Source organism: Saccostrea echinata, unplaced genomic scaffold (genome assembly GCF_033153115.1).
Source record: "Saccostrea echinata isolate AGI-Se365-2 ecotype Australia unplaced genomic scaffold, CSIRO_AGI_Sech_v1 ptg000025l, whole genome shotgun sequence".
In the NCBI taxonomy this organism is placed as follows: domain Eukaryota; kingdom Metazoa; phylum Mollusca; class Bivalvia; order Ostreida; family Ostreidae; genus Saccostrea; species Saccostrea echinata.
The window spans coordinates 21,888,190-21,905,754 of NW_026889774.1; the positions used below are offsets into that span (position 1 = coordinate 21,888,190).

Below are 17,565 nucleotides of genomic sequence, written 5' to 3' on the forward strand. Positions count from 1 at the left end.
TTAGCTTGGTTGATTATCTTTGTGTATCGAGGGCATATCATCAGTACTAAATTTTCAGATATTCCATTATTCCTAACGTCTTTTAATCCGACAAGAATTCATTTAAAAAAATACAAGTACATTTCAAAGAAAAAAGTAACACTATCAAAAAAAAAAAAAAAAAAAAAAAAAAAAAAAAAAAAATCCATCAGAAGATGAAGATAAAAGAACATGGTTGAACAAGGAGTGAGAAATGCCTATAGCTTCCAAATTCCAGTATAAAAAATTATAATCAGTTTGTGAATTTATTATACTATTTAGTATTTTCTATGACGTTCCTAAACTAAAAGAAAATCAAATACTTTAATACTTCTAACTAAAACCATTAAATGTGTATTAATGATAACAAAAATTTTAATCAACGAGATCGACCAATACTTTACGAGGATTTTTTTTCCTTAATTTTGCTCTCTTCGATTCAAATACATGTAATGGTTGATGTGTATACACATGTATTAGTTAAATTAATGAATGCATGTAATTATTCAAAATTCAAGATAACCTATTCTTTGAGAAGATAATTGGATTTATATTTTCAGATACATGTATATATTTCATGATAGGCATACTATTATTTATATCATATGGATTGATTATTTGTAGTATATCCATGAATCCAACATCTGATAAGTACTTATTTTTCATCTCAGTTGTTAGACTAAAATTTAAACTTAAATTAAAGCATGTAGGTTTCATGGTCTATTGGTTAAATTTGACCATGATAACTGTTCATTATCTCCATATTTCATATATGAGGTTGTCGAATTAATATGGTATATTACACAGATTAAAAAGTAAATTTTACAGATTAAAGGGTAAAAAAACTATAGATTAATAAGTGTAGAATTTACAGATTAAAGAGTAAATTTTACAGATTAATGTTTAAATTTTAATTATAGGTGTAAATTGTAGAAATGTCGGATTAATGTGTAAATTTTATGGATTAAAGTTTAAAATTGACAGATTAAATTGTAAAGTTTACAGATTAACAATAAATAAAAAAAGTAACCACGTGACACTATACGCTAACAAGCTTCCGTAGTACTAAGACACAAAAAGCTGTTTCAAGATTTCTGGTAACTTAATTTTTACGACCTTTTTATTATTTTATTGCGTCACTCCATCTGTTTGGACAGCTGATTATAGTTTATCATGTCGTCACAATCAGATTTTATCAGCTGTTTTAAAGTACGCTCCACACCCTGAAACACAGTTTCGCTCCAGTTATTATGGAGTAAATCATTTAAAAAGCTTTTAAATCTAATTAAATTATTTTTAGTGAGGTAAATAAAGATAAGATGTTTACAATTACATATCTACAGATGACTTCAGTTTGACCTTTGACGATGAAGTTGTATATGATAGTATAATCTTAACTCTTTATCTTGAAGGTTTTTGATGTTTTCGAATAATGAAAAAATTTCAAAACGATAAATCGTAGAGACATGGGACCAACTGCATTAGATTCCAATAATTTTGCCGATATACAATCTGATTAAAATCAGATCCTCGATGCTCCTTTTTTAACGATATGTCGCTATATCGTTAAAAAAGGAGCATCGAGCGACATATCGTTAAAAAAGGAGCATCGAGGATCTGATTTTAATCAGATTGGCCGATATATAGAATACCATAGAAAACATAGCTACTATAAATAGTATATATGCTTGTGCCCCCTCACTAATAACAACATCTGATGACCTTTTTTTTTTGCTTGTCAAGGAAATTTGAATGTTTGGTAGTGCCCCCCCCCCCCAAACTGAAAGTGTTTGGTTGTGCCCCCACCCCAAATGAAATTGCTTCCTACTGGTCTGCTTCGTGTACTAGTACTTTATTCGATGAAAAATAAATCATGTCTCGATAAGTATCATACGGTAAGTCAAATGTACCCCATCTTGCATGTACATTACGTTTGCTTTTACATTATTTTGATAATTTTATGGTAGTATATAAATTGTCCAATTTTAAAACTCGCAAAGATTACCACTTCTAGAATGTATGGCGATTAACATTACCATAATACAGTACAAAACCTTGACATATGATAAGATAACCCCTAGTGTTCACATTAAAATGTACGGAATTGGCGTTGTACTTCTGCTGTCGGGGACGTGGGGAGCTGTGCTCGAAAAACGGGCAAGTTAGTACAATGAATCATTTAAAGTTTTAAACATTTTCGTTGTTCAAAACATGTTTCATGTGCACGGATATCCGAATCTGACCCATCCTAATTAACTTTTATATAATTTTTGGTCCTTCTCTAATGCACCTGGACCAGGAGTCATGGATTTCACAATTTTAATGGAAAATTACTACCTTCTCATTATACCAATGGAAATAGTTTGCCTGCTTTCTTTGCAAGAGGGAAGAAAATACAGTGAAGCCTCCTTAATCCGGACGTCTCATCTTCCGGGTGAACCTTTGGGGGAACAGAATTAATATTTCTATTTACCAATGATAAAATGTCTGTTTCAGTCGTCCAGACGCTTCATTAATCCGGACGATTTGCTTGGGAACACAAGCGTCGGATTAACTAGGCTCCACTGTATTTTTAAATGTGAAATAAAGGATGACTGCACTTAACACCGGGTTTGGGGTCATTCGTCGGTAGCTTCTGTTACTTTCATAACCTACCTCATTTTACTTCTGTTAATTTGTCAAAGAGATTTAAATCCGACTTTGAATGTCAAAAATGATTTTAGACTGTGATACAATTAAAATAATTGATTTTTTTTTTTATCCTTACTGCTTTGCAAATCGCGAGAATTTATATTTACCTGCCCTTGATCTCAAGATAAGGTTGATAAACATGCATGAGAGGTGGATCTATTAGAAGAATCTAAAATTAGACTTTAGCATAACAATGTCATGCATGTATAGAAGAATACATGATATCTCTCTTTCTCCCTTTCCAAATGGCACTTGTATTTACAAAGTTTTCAAAACGAAATAAACAGTTCACTTACACATACATGTAGCTGTACGACAGATGATCTTAAATCAATCCTGATAATTTTATCCTTTTTGGAGGCATAATACAGTAATAATATCCGATTCTGACCCATCTTAATTTTTATGTAAGTTTTGGTCCTTCTCTGATGCCAGACATCTGGACCAAGAGTCATGGATTTCACAATTTTAATGGAAAGTTTCTACTTTCTCATTATACCCATGTAAACTGTTTGCCTGCTTCTTTTTTGCAAGTAAGAGGAAAGAAAATACAGAGAAGCCTCCTTAATCCAGATGTCAATAATCTGGACGCTTCATTAATCCAGACGATTTGCGTAATGACGCCTTTTTAAAAGGCGTAATTATGCCTTTTCATTCCGTGTTATTACGCCTTTTTTCGCGTAATTACACCTTTATTGGCGTACGTTATATAACGCCTTTCACTACACGTTTTTACGCCTTTTCTCTGTTTTTGGAATTCGCTCCCAGATTCGAATCTTGCATTCGTCGTACAAGCTACAATATGTCCTGTTAAGGATATCATTAACTACAATCACTACAATCCTCGCCAGCTCAAGAACGTCACTGTACGACTCCAAAAAAATGATCTATGATAATACATGTCCATATTAAAATGTGTTTATAATAATTTTTAAGACAGAAACTCTTATTTTCCGCTCAGGTCCTCGTTTCGACCATGGCCACACCATTGGTCACGTGAACAGCCATTCTGTGCGAGAGGAATCGGGTCTGTGTGCCAGCAGACGACACACCAACATCCTGTACACGCATAACGACTCTGGCGATAGTGCTCGATTTTATGCCCTTGACGCCACAACAGCCGAATTAAGGGGCACACTTACCGTGGAGGGAGCCACAAGTCACGACTGGGAGGATATAGCATGTGGTGAGTTAAAATAAAAAAAACCAAACTCTTCACTGAACATTGGTATTAAGGTATTCAATGGATAATGAAGGGATATTGAACAATTTTGAATCATTTTAAACTAGTTATATATGCATTGCTGAATAATGATGAAAATGAAATGAACCAAATTCACACAACTGATAACAAATAAGAAGCAGGTCATTTTGCACCATAAACTTTTTTGAAGAGTTATCTGCCCTTGATGAAAAGAAGAAAATTTTAATTTTTTCAGAAGATCTATGGTAAATGATTCATTTTATTTCATATTTTAATAAAGAGTGAGTTTATGCATATTTTCACCAAGAGATTAGTATATGAAGTTCGAATTTATGCATATTTTCACCAAGACATTAGTATATGAAGTTCGAATTACTTTTTATAATATCTTAATTATACATATGCTGCCCACAGACTTCAATGTAAAATTCACGGTGCAATTAATTGGACGATAATCAAAATTTTGTAAATTCCTTTGGTGAAGTATTTTTATTTGATAACACCTTCAAAATGCTATCATGATTCAAAATAAAATTTTGTATGAACAGTTTTCTTTGCAATGCTTTCCAGACAGTTTGAGATTTTTGGCTGACTATTTATTGATAGAGTTATTACATTTTATGAAATTAATATATCTATGTCTTCTCTTTTTAAAATACTCCTTGCCTCAGGATAGCAGTCTTAGACTTAAGCCAAAATTTCAGTCATTCATGAAATTCATTAATATCCTTACACTAGGAAAATTAAAACTAATTTATAAATTATGAAATGCAATTAAATGTTCCTGTACGTTGTCTTATACAGGTCCTTGCGTGTTTGGACACTCAGGATGGTGTGTCTATATTGGTGACATTGGCGGAAATACCGGAGGTGGTGGAGAAAATAAGATCTTTATGGTGAGGGAACCGCCTAGTATCCATGACAAAACTCTACACGTATTAGAAACACTAAGATTTACGTAAGTACTGGTTGATAATGGACAGAAATATCTTCAAGTTCAGTGTTCTTCATTGCTTTATGTCATTTTTCATACTTGTTCCGTTAATCTCTTGGATTTTCCATTTTGGCCAGATGGGATGAACATAATGCAGAAACATTAATGGTAGATCCACAAGGAGAACTTTATATTATCTCAAAAGTTGACGGAGGAAGAGGAAAATTGTATCATATCCCCAAAGAAGCGTGGGTGGAATCATCCCATCGCTATCACCTGACCGGAGGGCGGGAGATACCAACTCCCGATCACGGGAGAGGCCCCGTAGCGGGTGACATTTCCCCCAACGGACAGGAGGTTCTAATCAAGACATATCACAAAATTTACTACTGGAATGTTGGGCATAGTCGCAACTATATGAGCGCTTTAATGCACACCCCGACACAGGTCCCATACATCAATGAACATCAAGGAGAATCTGTTTGCTGGGAAGCTAATGGGAGTGGTTATTATACCATTAGTGAGGGAACATCAGAAGCATTGCATTATTATAAACGACTATAATGATTTATTTTAGCTGCAAATTTTAGAAATAACACCAACACGCATACTTGTATCAGTTTTCATTGAAAGGGGTGGATGCAATGGTAACAAAATTATTCTTATCAGTAACTAGTTCTGAATATGTGACCGAGTTTCCTGGATGTACGTCTGAGTAATTATTGTGAAATCTGTGTCAATTAAAGCTTCTTTTGAATCCTAATAATAAAGTTAAGTTAGGCGTTCTTATATTGGAAATTTGGAATACATATATCTTTTTCGAATCAAAGTACATGAATATAAGGTGACCTTCAGCAAGATAAAGGTAATTAAAAAATAATTTAATAACACGGGTGATTAAAAAATAAAGATGAGAAAAAATGCTTATGTTGCAGTGGCGGATCTAGGGGAGGGAGGGGGGTGTTGGTTACAGGGGTTGCACCCCCCCCCCTTTAGATTCGCTAAAAAAAAATAGAAAGAGGGGAGTCCCGAACATTTGTTGTGTTGTACTATAGGAAATGTTCAGAGAAAGGCTATATAGTAATGTATCGAAAAAATTCGTTTGTGAAAAAAATGAAGCCTACCTCAACCCCCACCATAAAAAGGGATTTTCGGGTTCGGAGACTTTTTTTTTTGGGGGGGGGGGTTCACGTAATCCAGACTTTTTTTCCCCTGACTAATCCCCCACCCTTGCAATGCCAGGGGTCCTGAGACAACACGTGTCCAACGGCAACGTGTTGACTCAGGACCCCTGGCAATGCGAGGATGCTGATCCCCCTACTTTCAAATACGATACTTTAAGTCCCCCCCCCCCCCCCTTGAAAAATTTCTAGATCCGCGCCTGTGTTGGGACAAAATTAAAACTGGAACAAAGCAAACTTTTCTTTAATAAATACATGCTTGCTGCAAAATTTTATACAATATGCTGCAATTCCATGTGCAACACATTGAAATATCATTCGTCCTAACCTCCCCTCCCCTTCAAAAAACAAAACCCATGCAACCACCAAGTAGGAGGGAAATCGCATAATTTTAGAATGTCCTAACGAGTGGGCTCATTTTATGAGAAAGTGGAATATACTGACTCTTTGGTATATAAAACATGGAGCAAGGACCCACTATACTTTAAAAATGCATTTTCCGAGACAAAATACGTATATTTTGTGAAAATATTTCAAGGGTCAAATCACAATCAAGATTTAAACGGCAATACTTGTTATGAGATACATGGCTTCGTGACAAAACTGAGGAATTTTTTATTGTTTGGGATCAATGATGAATCCCTGTAGAAACACCTATGCATTTTCTTCATTTCATGTCGTATAGCATATTTTATACCTATGGAATTGCTCTAAATACTATATTCTCAAATTCAATTTGATTTTTTTCAGTTTTCGTATGATTCAAGTTATAGGTGTTTCCTAGCCCTATTCCTATTTTATGACATTAGTAAACTACATTTTTGAGGAAATCTTGAATGTTGGGCATAACTAGTTTCCTTACTGAATACATCTACACTTTACCATGCTGACCTTTGGTCAAGATTGTTAGTAAATCATTTCCAATTTGACTTCATATCCATGGCCAAATTCATATTTTGTATAGCATACTGCTTTTCTAGAGCAGTCTGGGGATATAGAGTAATTTTAATAGCGAGCGCAGCGAGCGGCGCAAAGCGCCGCTCGTCACTGCGAGCTCTTAAAGCAACGCCTGGGTGAAGAGAAAAATTCGGACTTTGCACATTGATCCAAATGAATTATTTTCCGCAGTTACCTGTGGTCCCATAATGCTTAGCGAATTGCATCTCGTCGCAAATTACGTTCTCGTGGTAGCAACAAAAATTCAACAAAAAATAAAATCACCTTGGTTTAATGGATATATAGTAGATAAATAGTAGATTAAACTTTCTTGATTAAAATTATAGCACTGGATAGACTCGGTTTTTGGTAATGCAACATTCATACGACGTTATACGACGTCAGAGTCTAGACGTAGCAAATATCACGTGCAGTTTGACGAGCCCGATCTTAATTAAAACTGAAAGGTATCTGCGCTCGCCCTAACGGTAGCACCGTCAACATATTAAAATAACAAAACTCTGATTTATGCTATCATTGGACTGGTCATCCCCATGACATATTTATTTACAATTCATAAAAAGACAACCAGTTCCATTACATCTAGACGACAGTAAAATAATAAGGGGCCACACACAAAATGTACAGCAAGACATCAGCCCAACATACATCATATCCCTCCCCCTCCAATGAAAACAAAGAACACACCAATGTAATTGTCAACACAAACAAACCAAAAAAAGTGATCACTGAGATCTAAATTCAAGTTTGAGAAAACAGTTACTAAATTAAGCTAATTTAAACATACGTTGAGTTTATAATGGAAAAATTTCAGAATCTAACAATGAAACATACCTTAAAACATCATTTCAATTTGATCAAAATAGTTATGTGTGAAATAAATCCTTACTTCACTTTGCAAAATATTTGCCAGCAATATTTTTACAATGGTCCTTTCTAAAATTTGAAAACACTCATCACACCTACTGCAGGTATCCAAACTTTAGAAATCTTTCAACTTCTCTTTTTATTAATTTCCAAAGTAAATAAATAAATACTTTGAAAATGTGTACACTATTTTTAGAATTTGATTTAAAAAAATTAATTTCTAATTTTAACAGACTTTGAATACAAAAAAAGTACACATAGTCAATTTGATTCACAATAAAAATCAAAAGATAGAGATGGTACGAAAACACTAAGAACATACATACATGAATTTATGATAAAATTTTGCATATAATGCATCATGATAAAAAAGACTTCTGACACCAAACAAATATCAAGTGGCTGGTTGGAGGGGGAGCCATTCCAGTGTAACAGTACCTAATATAAACAACAGTTCTAACTTTGGATGTCAGAGTTTTGTGGTGAATTATACATTGACAATTAAAATAGCACTTTCATCCATAATGCATGTAAAACTGTCCTTAGTATTGAACATTCTAGCATCATTTCAATGTACAATTTCAGCCTGACAACCCATTAAAACTTTCAACACATTTTGAAACTTAAAATAGATCACAGTCTCAAATTAATCAAGAGGGAAAAAATCATTTACTTATTAATGAAATCAGTTCTCTACATCCAACAAGAGATTGAAAATTACCAACACATCACATAAATTGTATATAAGGACAAAAAAAATCAATTATGTATGTCAATAAAACAAACATGAATGCAAGAGACATGTTTAAAAAAAAGACTTAAAACAAAGAAGTTAACCTGTATTATTTTTTATGGATTTTAATATGATGAAATAAAAGCAAACTATAAACTTGTATTACATTGAGATCAAGTTTCAGGGTTTCTATGGTAACAAAATATGAAAACTACACAGATAGTTGGGAAAATGTTAAAATAAAAATTCAATTAAAAAACAACTGTATACAATGACCTATAGATGTGTTGACTTTCGAAAAATAAAAATTAATTCTGAATGAAGGATATGATCAAAGCTGTCTATTTTAATGACAAAATATGTAATGAAAGCCCTTTGGATTCTAAAATAGGAAAACTCTGACCATATCCATTTTGAGAATAACACAATAGAAACCAAATTACATGACTTAAACACACTGAGCAAATAACTGTCTCCAAAGCATTACTCACAATACGCACCATCTTTGACAAGCTAAATTTTCACGTACAGCATCTTCGATACTAATATTTGAAAAAGTACCTTGACATTTGATGCTGGTAATTAAAACTGTTGTTTAAAAAACATTTAAAAATCTTTCTCTGGTTTGACAGCTAAATCCATTAATGGCTTTTAACTGACAACCACAAGTTTGGCTGATGTCTTATAAAATTAAAAACAACAAAAAAGTAGAGAATGTATGCATTAAAAGTGTTGTTATGTTTTTCTTTGAAATATGTAAAACATGTCAATATTTTCCTTTTGATTTCCTTTTGAAATTTTTGGACTACAATGATTATATTATGACAGACTGCTTCTCTAAAATTCCAGTTGAGAATGAATGTTCCAAACATCATACTACTTTTTTCAATCTCCAGTCTGTCTCAATATCGTCATGGACAAGATACAAAATAATAAAAATCAATTTGTCAGTGAAAAAGAAAAAAAAAATATAAATCTGACTCTTTTAACTTTAAATTTTCACCTGCAATGTTTGTGTCCATCTTTTCTTCATAAAAAATAAAGAGTAACATCAGATTTAACATTGTATATGAAAATTGCACAATGACAGATCACAGATTCTACTGTTAAAAAGATACTAACAAAGATAATTAAAAGCAAAGTCATGTAATATCACATTCCCTTTATATGTCAAACATTGACTATCAAATGGAATTTTAGATTATTAACTTTCCAAAGAAAAATTCATTATCCACACATTACATGTTTTCATGGCATTATTAATCAATTTCATTAAATACAGTGCTGCAATGCAAGAGAAGGGTACAAGCAAAATGTAGAAAATTCTTGGAAATATATATATTTTTTTCAATGCAAAAGAAAGGACAAAATAGGATACATGTATTTGTGGCCCCATTTGAACATGTATACAGTAGATTTCTGACAATGAACCTCATGCCTTTATACAGATAGACAGGAGCACAGGTGTAATGGCTTTTCTCAAATTTTGAATACTCTTTGTAAAAAATTACCAAAAGATTTATATACAAACTTGTTAACACAGTTTTAGTTCTCTTGTTCACAAAGAATATCAAAAATGGAGAAAAAACCTTATTAAAAATTGGCAAAATTGGCAGCCCTCTACCAAAGCAAAGAAAATGGCATCACTTGCCAGGATTACTAGAAAAGGCATAGGAAAGTCAATCTTAAAATGAGCTTTTAAATATCTTTTGTGGTAAAAAAAAATATCTTTTAAACATTGAGGAACCAGTCTTAAAATTTTAAAAAGTCATTCTAAATTTTTGTCCATTCATTTTTGTAGGGTTGCCAGCCTTTCCAAATGAGAGCCTGAGACACTTTATGCTTTAATAAATACTCTTAATTTTTCATGTTGAAATGGAAAACCATAAATACTCTGCTATAAAATGCTTTAAGGCAAACAGTATCTTAAGTTACCAATTATTTTGAAAAAAAAAAAAAGTCAATCATTTCACCTTGCACTGCATGTACAGAGATTCAAAACCAATGAAGTAAATCGAGATACTAATTAAAACAATTCATTCAGCTGACACTGACTCTCTCACAGAAACACTGTCGCTGATTTAAGAGAAGACTTGAAGATCAAGGACTAAAATATTGAATCTTTCCTCCTTCTAGCTGCCACAAAGTGTTGTGATCCATGAAAATGCTGCCATTTTCTTTTCCTGGGTGCTGACTGCAAAGTGCAGAAGAATGTTCTGATTGCTCTATGAACTTGCTGACACTGAGTTGGAATCTTCCACTGTGGGCGTGGAATTGTGGTTTTGATAACTTGTCAAACTTTCATATCCTGAGCCATTCTGAACATAAGAAGTACCAAGTCCATAAAGGTGTCCACAATATTTGGCATCATCAATATTGTCCTCAAAGAACATCTGAAAGAATTTAGAATGTAAGTATATAAAGATCATGGGCACAGTAAATCCACAATACATGTATCAATATTGAAAATAATAATCATATTGCAATGGTTTTAAAACAAACATGCAAGCACAATTATTTTTTTGCAAGAGGTAGGGTTTAATATAAATTCTCCAACAATAAAAATACAAAATATACTTCTTCACTATGAAATTTTTTTATATTAACAAATAAAAGAGCTCCAAGCAAATCAAATATTAAAGTTTGTTTAAATAGGTAACAGAAATAAAGAAAACAAAAAAACTTTACCTCTCTCATTTTGAAGAAAGCAGCTCCTGTTAGTAAACTATCACTTCCAGCCTGATGTTGAGGGCCGATCCTTGTAATCTACAAAGTCACAACAATGGTACTGTAATACATCTATAATTTACTTTCAACCCCCTTAATTACCTTAAATTTTTAATTAATAATTGTGATGTATGTTACCTCTAACTGTTCTGCAACTTCCTGTAAACCTCCTTTTAAATTTTTACAACTCTTCATCAGATACTTGACATCATAGATGTTCGGAAAGTAAATTCTCAGATATTCAAAGAAATCGACCTCCTCCGCTGGTAACTGTGTATTGGTTAAAATCTTCAAGAGGTAACCAAAGTCATAACCACTGAAAAATCACATCAAAAATAATTTAACCAATCTAACAATTTTAGTACAAGAGGGGAAAAAAATTCAGTTTTCCTAGAGGTAATTTTTTTTCTTTATTTGGCAAAAAACAAACATGTCATACTAAAGGTACATGTGTCTTTTGAATGGTAATATGCTTCATTTACCCACATCTTAAATTAAGTGTATTCAGAAGTGTGTTCAGACATGTCTGAAGAAATACATTACCAGGTTTTGGGGCAATTTTTAACAATTTAACCAAACTTCATTAAGGATGGCTCCATACTCATACATTTGTTATCAGGATTGTTTATTTTGATGTACCTACATAGGTGTGTTTCAAGTTTTATTGAAATGGCAAAAACTGAAGGAGTTATTGCATAATTGATAAACTGTTTACAGACAGATTGAACACATTATCAATGCATTAACAACCTAAAGAACTTATAAAAAGGGATCTGTCAAATATGAAATGAAATATTGGAGACAAACAGTCCAATTCAAATATTATTCAACAAAGCTTTGATATCATCTACTAACCTGAAAAACACTATCATAGTACCATCCTAATCCCAACCCAAACCTCTCAACCACAGGGTTTGAAATTACATGTCCCCCACTTGCCATTTGTGACTAATTTTTCATGTTTGCTACTTAAATTACAATCAAGTTGCCCACACGGTGATAAGAAATTTTACGATCTACGAGTTATCCAATTTTTGACCAAATGTTTTGTATTTTTCTTTTGAAAAATATCGAAATCAGTAAAGCACTTTATAATTTCCAGTAAGAAGCACTTCTACTTAAAGCATCTTGGTGATTGTGATAGACACAATGTGCCATGGCATCTATGGGATCAGTAAGCCCAAGAAAACCAAAAATTACCGATGTTGTTTATGAATGAAAGCATGCTATGTGCTCTACATCTATTATTGACTAACCATATCAACTTCAGTAATAGAAGAGTTCCATTTCAAACTTATATAAGTTGTGCATGAATCTTAAAAGAGATAGAAAAGTTCAACATGAAGCCTATGAATTAAAAAACAAAAGGTGTGATAATTTATGTGCAAATAAATTTTGATGTGTGCCCCTTGAATTGTAGGTTTAGTAGCCCACATTGCTAGTAAAGATTTCAAGTTAATTTAAAAACCCTGACGTAGTTTGTTCAGGAATATTTTTTTCACATAAATTAATTTTTTTACCTGTGAAATGAAAGCCATTTGACTTGGTCACTTAGCACTATTCCTGATGTCATTAACAATTCAGCAAAGTCGTTCACATCTATGCCTTCTTCCTCATGCTTCTTGAACTGAATGCCTGAATGTTGTAGCAAGTCTATTGACTCCTGAGCATACATTTCTTCTCTGAAATATTATAATAATAGTTTCATATTTATCAATGTAATATTTATCTAAATCTATGCTTTGATTTCATTTCTATTGCCCTCTCTAATTATGTATCATCACCATATCCCTTTAGTCTTCTAATACTTACGTTAAATTGTATCTGAAATTGAACTGCCATGTAGATATAGGGGATGGCGTCTGTCCATTTTCATCCATAAAAGTAAGGCCCACCTGGATAATTTTTAGTAAGTCTACATTGCATCGAAGAAGTTGATACTGATAGTCTGATGTGCTTCTAAACTCTCCTATAGGCCGTGCTACAACTCCCGGAAATTCTGTATCCTGTGGAAAAATAAATCACATCAAGATGTTCTCTGGTATTTAAACTTCACCCCAAATTATCAAATGCCTCTACTCTACCTCCCCTTGGTAGCCAAATAAACTGCTGCTTTCCCATCAGGGCTCAACATTAACTTTTTTTGCTACTTGTCCATTCGGACAAGTGACCAAGACATTTACTTGTCCGAACTTCAACTTCACTTGTCAATTTTCAATAAAGGTCTAATACTTAACTGAAAAACTAAAAATAAAGTCCATTACATGTGCATGATGTTATTTATATATACAACAAACACATAAAACAAAATTTTATCTAGACTTTCTGTCATGACAACATAAATGCTGTCAACATAAAACAGAATCCAAACTTCATCAGTTCCATGCCTTTGCAGTAGTATGCAATTAGTGAACTTCGATCCCGATTGAGTGTTCTCAATTACATAGCGATCTATATCGGGATCGAAGTTCAATTTTTATGTACTGTTTCCGTCTTAAAGTACCGGTAAACTTTCAACAGTCGTTCTTTTCAATATTAAGAGATTTCTTTACATATAAATGCACTTGTCCAATCGGACAAGTGCCCAGCAATATTCACTTGTCCGTATTTTTTATTCACTGGTACCGGACAAGCCGCTTGAAGCGGACAAGCGTTAACGTCGAGCCCTGCCCATCAACCTTACACTGCATAATTATCAAGTTTGTATACTATATTAATACAAAGCAGTAATAGTGATTTTTGACCATAGATGACAACAAATTTGAGTAGAATCCCAGTCTAATCATTTTCATAATTACTCCAATTCTAAACTGGGTGCACCCAACAATGACAAAAAGAAAATCATACTACATTATACAAAGTAGTCAAATGTACTATCATACATGAAGATCTGAGCATTACTGTAAGTTTTATTGACTAGCTATTTTTGATTTTTGGACTGGAAAGTACTAAAAACTTCTATATTATAATAAAAGGTTAAAGAAAACAAACCATGGCAACAAATCTGTATCGTTGAATGACATGGCGGATCTTTTTAAACTCTTCTTCCAGATTGCTGTTCCAGACATCCTTGATGCCATACTCAGTCTGTGCTACCGAAGGCATATCAGCATATCTGCTCCTACCAAACCCCGCCTTCCAACACTTCTAGATTACTTTTACGCCTCTCCTAAACAATGAAATGAGATTTAAACATTTTTTTCTTTTGTAAATACCTTAAAATCTGCCCTCCAACTCCTGTTTCAATCATAAAGCAAACACGTAAACCTCTGACTTTCTGACGTAAGGAATATTGCTGAATATCAGAGATGCCTTTAACTATGACTGAAAACATTAGATTTCAGACATTAGTAAGACAAAGATAAAACATTTTGGCAAAGTACTTTAGAAAAACTAATTCAGGAATGCAATGCTGGTACACATCTTTAGAGATAGCAGCCACCGAAACAGGAGTTCTGTCTGTTCAGTCATGATCATTAGGGCTATATAATATCCAAATTCATATGTAATTACAGTAATAGCATCCATAAAAACATAAGTTTTAAATTTTTTATGCTTCAAAGTGGTTCTAAAATTAAAATTTATTCGTCATCCACAACAAAGGTATTGTAGGTCCAGTATTTTGTATTCCTAAAAGATGCAAGAAATCCTTCATAAAAAAGGAGAAACAGAACATTGACGGAACAGTTATACAACCTAGTGCTTGCAAAACATTAATTTGGAAATCCATTGGCCAAGATTCAATCTTTTGTCCCCAAGAATTTTAAAAGTGTTGAATAGATAATATTTATTGGTGGGGTTCTGTGGGTTATTTTAGAATAGACCTATGACAACAGTTGGGTAAAGTATCACTAGGGATGGAACGAGTTTGTGGTAGATGGCATTACTTTTTTTTTTAATAATTTTTTCAATTTTTTGAACCATAATTTTGTTGGGTATAATCAGCTTGTCAAATTCTTCATAACTGTGAAGTTATAAACAGTTTACACGATCTCACAGTGGATACAAAAGGTCAATGTGTTTACAGATTCAACTTGTGTCCAACTGAGATTTGAAAAATTATGATTAAGATAATTGTAACAATACAAGTATTTGTTAACTCAGCTGCATGTGTACATACCCGATGTCATTTGGTTACACCCAATTTTCCGACCTTTAACCCAAATATTTTATATGACTTGGCGGGTCATGCTTTTCACCCGATTTTTGCTGAGCAACCCGAAAATCTCTGTATAAAATTTCTGGGTTTGATTTGTAATTTAGTTTGCACATGTCATTTCCAGTTATCAACCAAACTTGGCTCTATATGTAAACAATGTCAATGATTATAAAAATACAGTAGGCTATGTATCTGTAGATTACCAGAACAGGTGTTAACAATTATCTGGGAGACATTTTGACAAATTGAAGTTTAAAGTCATTATAAAATGGCTTCTGGTAGAACAAGATTGTTATCAGGGCCAGCAGAAACAACAACAATAGAAAGAAAATTAATATTTATGTACAAAAATTGTACATATCAAAGAATCTTGGAAAATGAAGTAAAGTGACTGACGATAGTACGAGACCGTGCATATAAATATCTAAAATGTTTTTTACGTCTCGAGATAAAAAATTATCTTGAAGTCCAAAACCAAGATTTGAACAGTGACATTTAAAGGTCCCCGATTTTGAATACATTCACAATTAGCTAGAACTTCCCTTGCTCTTTCAAATAGCAATGCAGATACTGAAAGGGCATTCAGAAATACACAGTTATTTCAGGTCAACACTAAACAATGAGACCTTCAATGCCCTTTTATCATGTAAATTTAATCAATGAATTAAATTCATGATACTCAAATTTTGCCATTGTAATTTACTTCTTTTCAATAAAATAAGTTTAAATACACAAGTGCTTATTGTATACATGCAAAGATAAATATATAATCATGATAAATATGTAGTGACAGTACATTATGACCTGAATTTTTACTTTTTAAAGAGGGTCATATGACTCTCTTTTTCCATGTTGGAGGTTGGCAGGTATGGTATAAACAATTAATTTTAACCATCCATATAGGCATATGAATATGGGTTAGATATAATCATCAGATTAATAAAATTTGATCACATGACTAACCTGTATTTACATTTCTATTATGTTTAAAATTGATACCTTACTTCTTGATGGAAATCATTCATTATTACAAACAAAAACTGCTGAGTACTGTACTTAGTATTGGTTCTTCTGTATTGATAAATATTAATTCTAGCAATATAAAAACAATGTAATATCACAACCATTTGCAGCAATAATATTCTTTGACTATTTGATAAATTTTGTTTCTGTGTAGGCCTAACCAGTGAACATTACATGTTTTTAAATTTCATCACGCTCAGTAAAACACAAGAATGCGGGTGGTTACGTTCCGATGACTTGTTCGACCCGCGTGGTTTCGACACGAATCCATGTTCGACCCGCGTGGTTTCGTTCCAAAGCAATTAATTAACAATTAATTGTTTCGGAACGAAATTAATTAACACTTTCAAAAGTTTTACATTTTATTTTTTCGTCTACCTTTTTTTTTTATATTGACCACGTATATTTGTGTTAATTATCGTATGTAATTTAATTTGGAGAAACGTACATTGTTTAGACAGTGCATATGTGATCACGGTATTTTTGAAGAAGTATTTGATTAATTTTTATGGAAAACTGTTCAAATACAATTCATTACTAAATCAAATTTATCAACATTCATGCTCCGCGATAGTAGAAAAAAATGTTAGGAAACCTGCATGTTGACTAACGTTACACATACTGTACGGAAACAACTACCTATTGACACGCACATCTCTGAAGCCATATACTATACAACTACCGGATATCCATTTGTTTACCGCACAGTGTATACCCCTGTACTCAGGTATTGACATGTAGGGATATATATTAGAGTAGGTCGAAACCACTTGGGTCGTAACCACGCGGGTCGAACACGGAATCGGAACGTAACCACCCGACACCAAACACAACATGCATGCAATACAAAAAACGATTTTTTTCTTGAATGGACACTGGATTTAATGTTCACAGTTTATATTACTTACACTTATCTATATTCGAGATATTGTGCTTAACTGCAGGAGCAATTAAATAATCAGTGAGTAGTGCTGAGGCGTCTACATTTCTTTCTATAATGGTCAAGTCTTCAAGGTGCAAATTTCACGCATGCTCTTTCAAACGGAAATCAGACTATCACAGAATTTGATG

General features: G+C 33.0%; 2 protein-coding genes across 2 annotated transcripts; one reads left to right on the forward strand and one right to left on the reverse strand.

Moving 5' to 3' along the window:
• The first annotated feature begins 2,104 nt into the window (after window positions 1-2,104).
• Window positions 2,105-5,489, forward strand: LOC133192711 (uncharacterized). The gene is made up of 4 exons (XM_061328711.1): window positions 2,105-2,179; window positions 3,671-3,895; window positions 4,718-4,871; window positions 4,985-5,489. Exons 1-4 carry the CDS (start codon window positions 2,113-2,115, stop codon window positions 5,409-5,411), a joined length of 873 nt encoding a protein of 290 aa, XP_061184695.1. The 5' UTR covers window positions 2,105-2,112; the 3' UTR covers window positions 5,412-5,489.
• A 2,000-nt stretch (window positions 5,490-7,489) lies between these two features.
• On the reverse strand, window positions 7,490-17,512 carry LOC133192180 (CCR4-NOT transcription complex subunit 7-like). The gene is made up of 7 exons (XM_061328134.1): window positions 17,403-17,512; window positions 14,304-14,481; window positions 13,125-13,318; window positions 12,833-12,994; window positions 11,451-11,628; window positions 11,274-11,351; window positions 7,490-10,978 (listed from the first exon to the last, which is right to left on the reverse strand). The coding sequence occupies exons 2-7, from the start codon at window positions 14,415-14,417 to the stop codon at window positions 10,811-10,813; spliced, it is 894 nt and encodes a 297-aa protein (XP_061184118.1). The 5' UTR covers window positions 14,418-14,481; window positions 17,403-17,512; the 3' UTR covers window positions 7,490-10,810.
• Between the last annotated feature and the right edge of the window lie 53 nt (window positions 17,513-17,565).

Excerpts from the sequence above, each read along its gene's own strand:
- LOC133192180 (XM_061328134.1), bottom strand. The coding sequence starts at position 14,417 with ATGCCTTCGGTAGCACAGACTGAGTATGGCATCAAGGATGTCTGGAAC. Across the intron at positions 11,629-12,832 it reads AAATGGCTTTCATTTCACAG|TGGTTATGACTTTGGTTACC; the intron begins GTAAAAAAATTA and ends GTGATTTTTCAG. Across the intron at positions 10,979-11,273 it reads CTTTCTTCAAAATGAGAGAG|ATGTTCTTTGAGGACAATAT; the intron begins GTAAAGTTTTTT and ends AAATTCTTTCAG.
- LOC133192711 (XM_061328711.1), top strand. The coding sequence starts at position 2,113 with ATGTACGGAATTGGCGTTGTACTTCTGCTGTCGGGGACGTGGGGAGCT. Across the intron at positions 2,180-3,670 it reads TGTGCTCGAAAAACGGGCAA|GTCCTCGTTTCGACCATGGC; the intron begins GTTAGTACAATG and ends TTTTCCGCTCAG. Across the intron at positions 4,872-4,984 it reads TTAGAAACACTAAGATTTAC|ATGGGATGAACATAATGCAG; the intron begins GTAAGTACTGGT and ends CATTTTGGCCAG.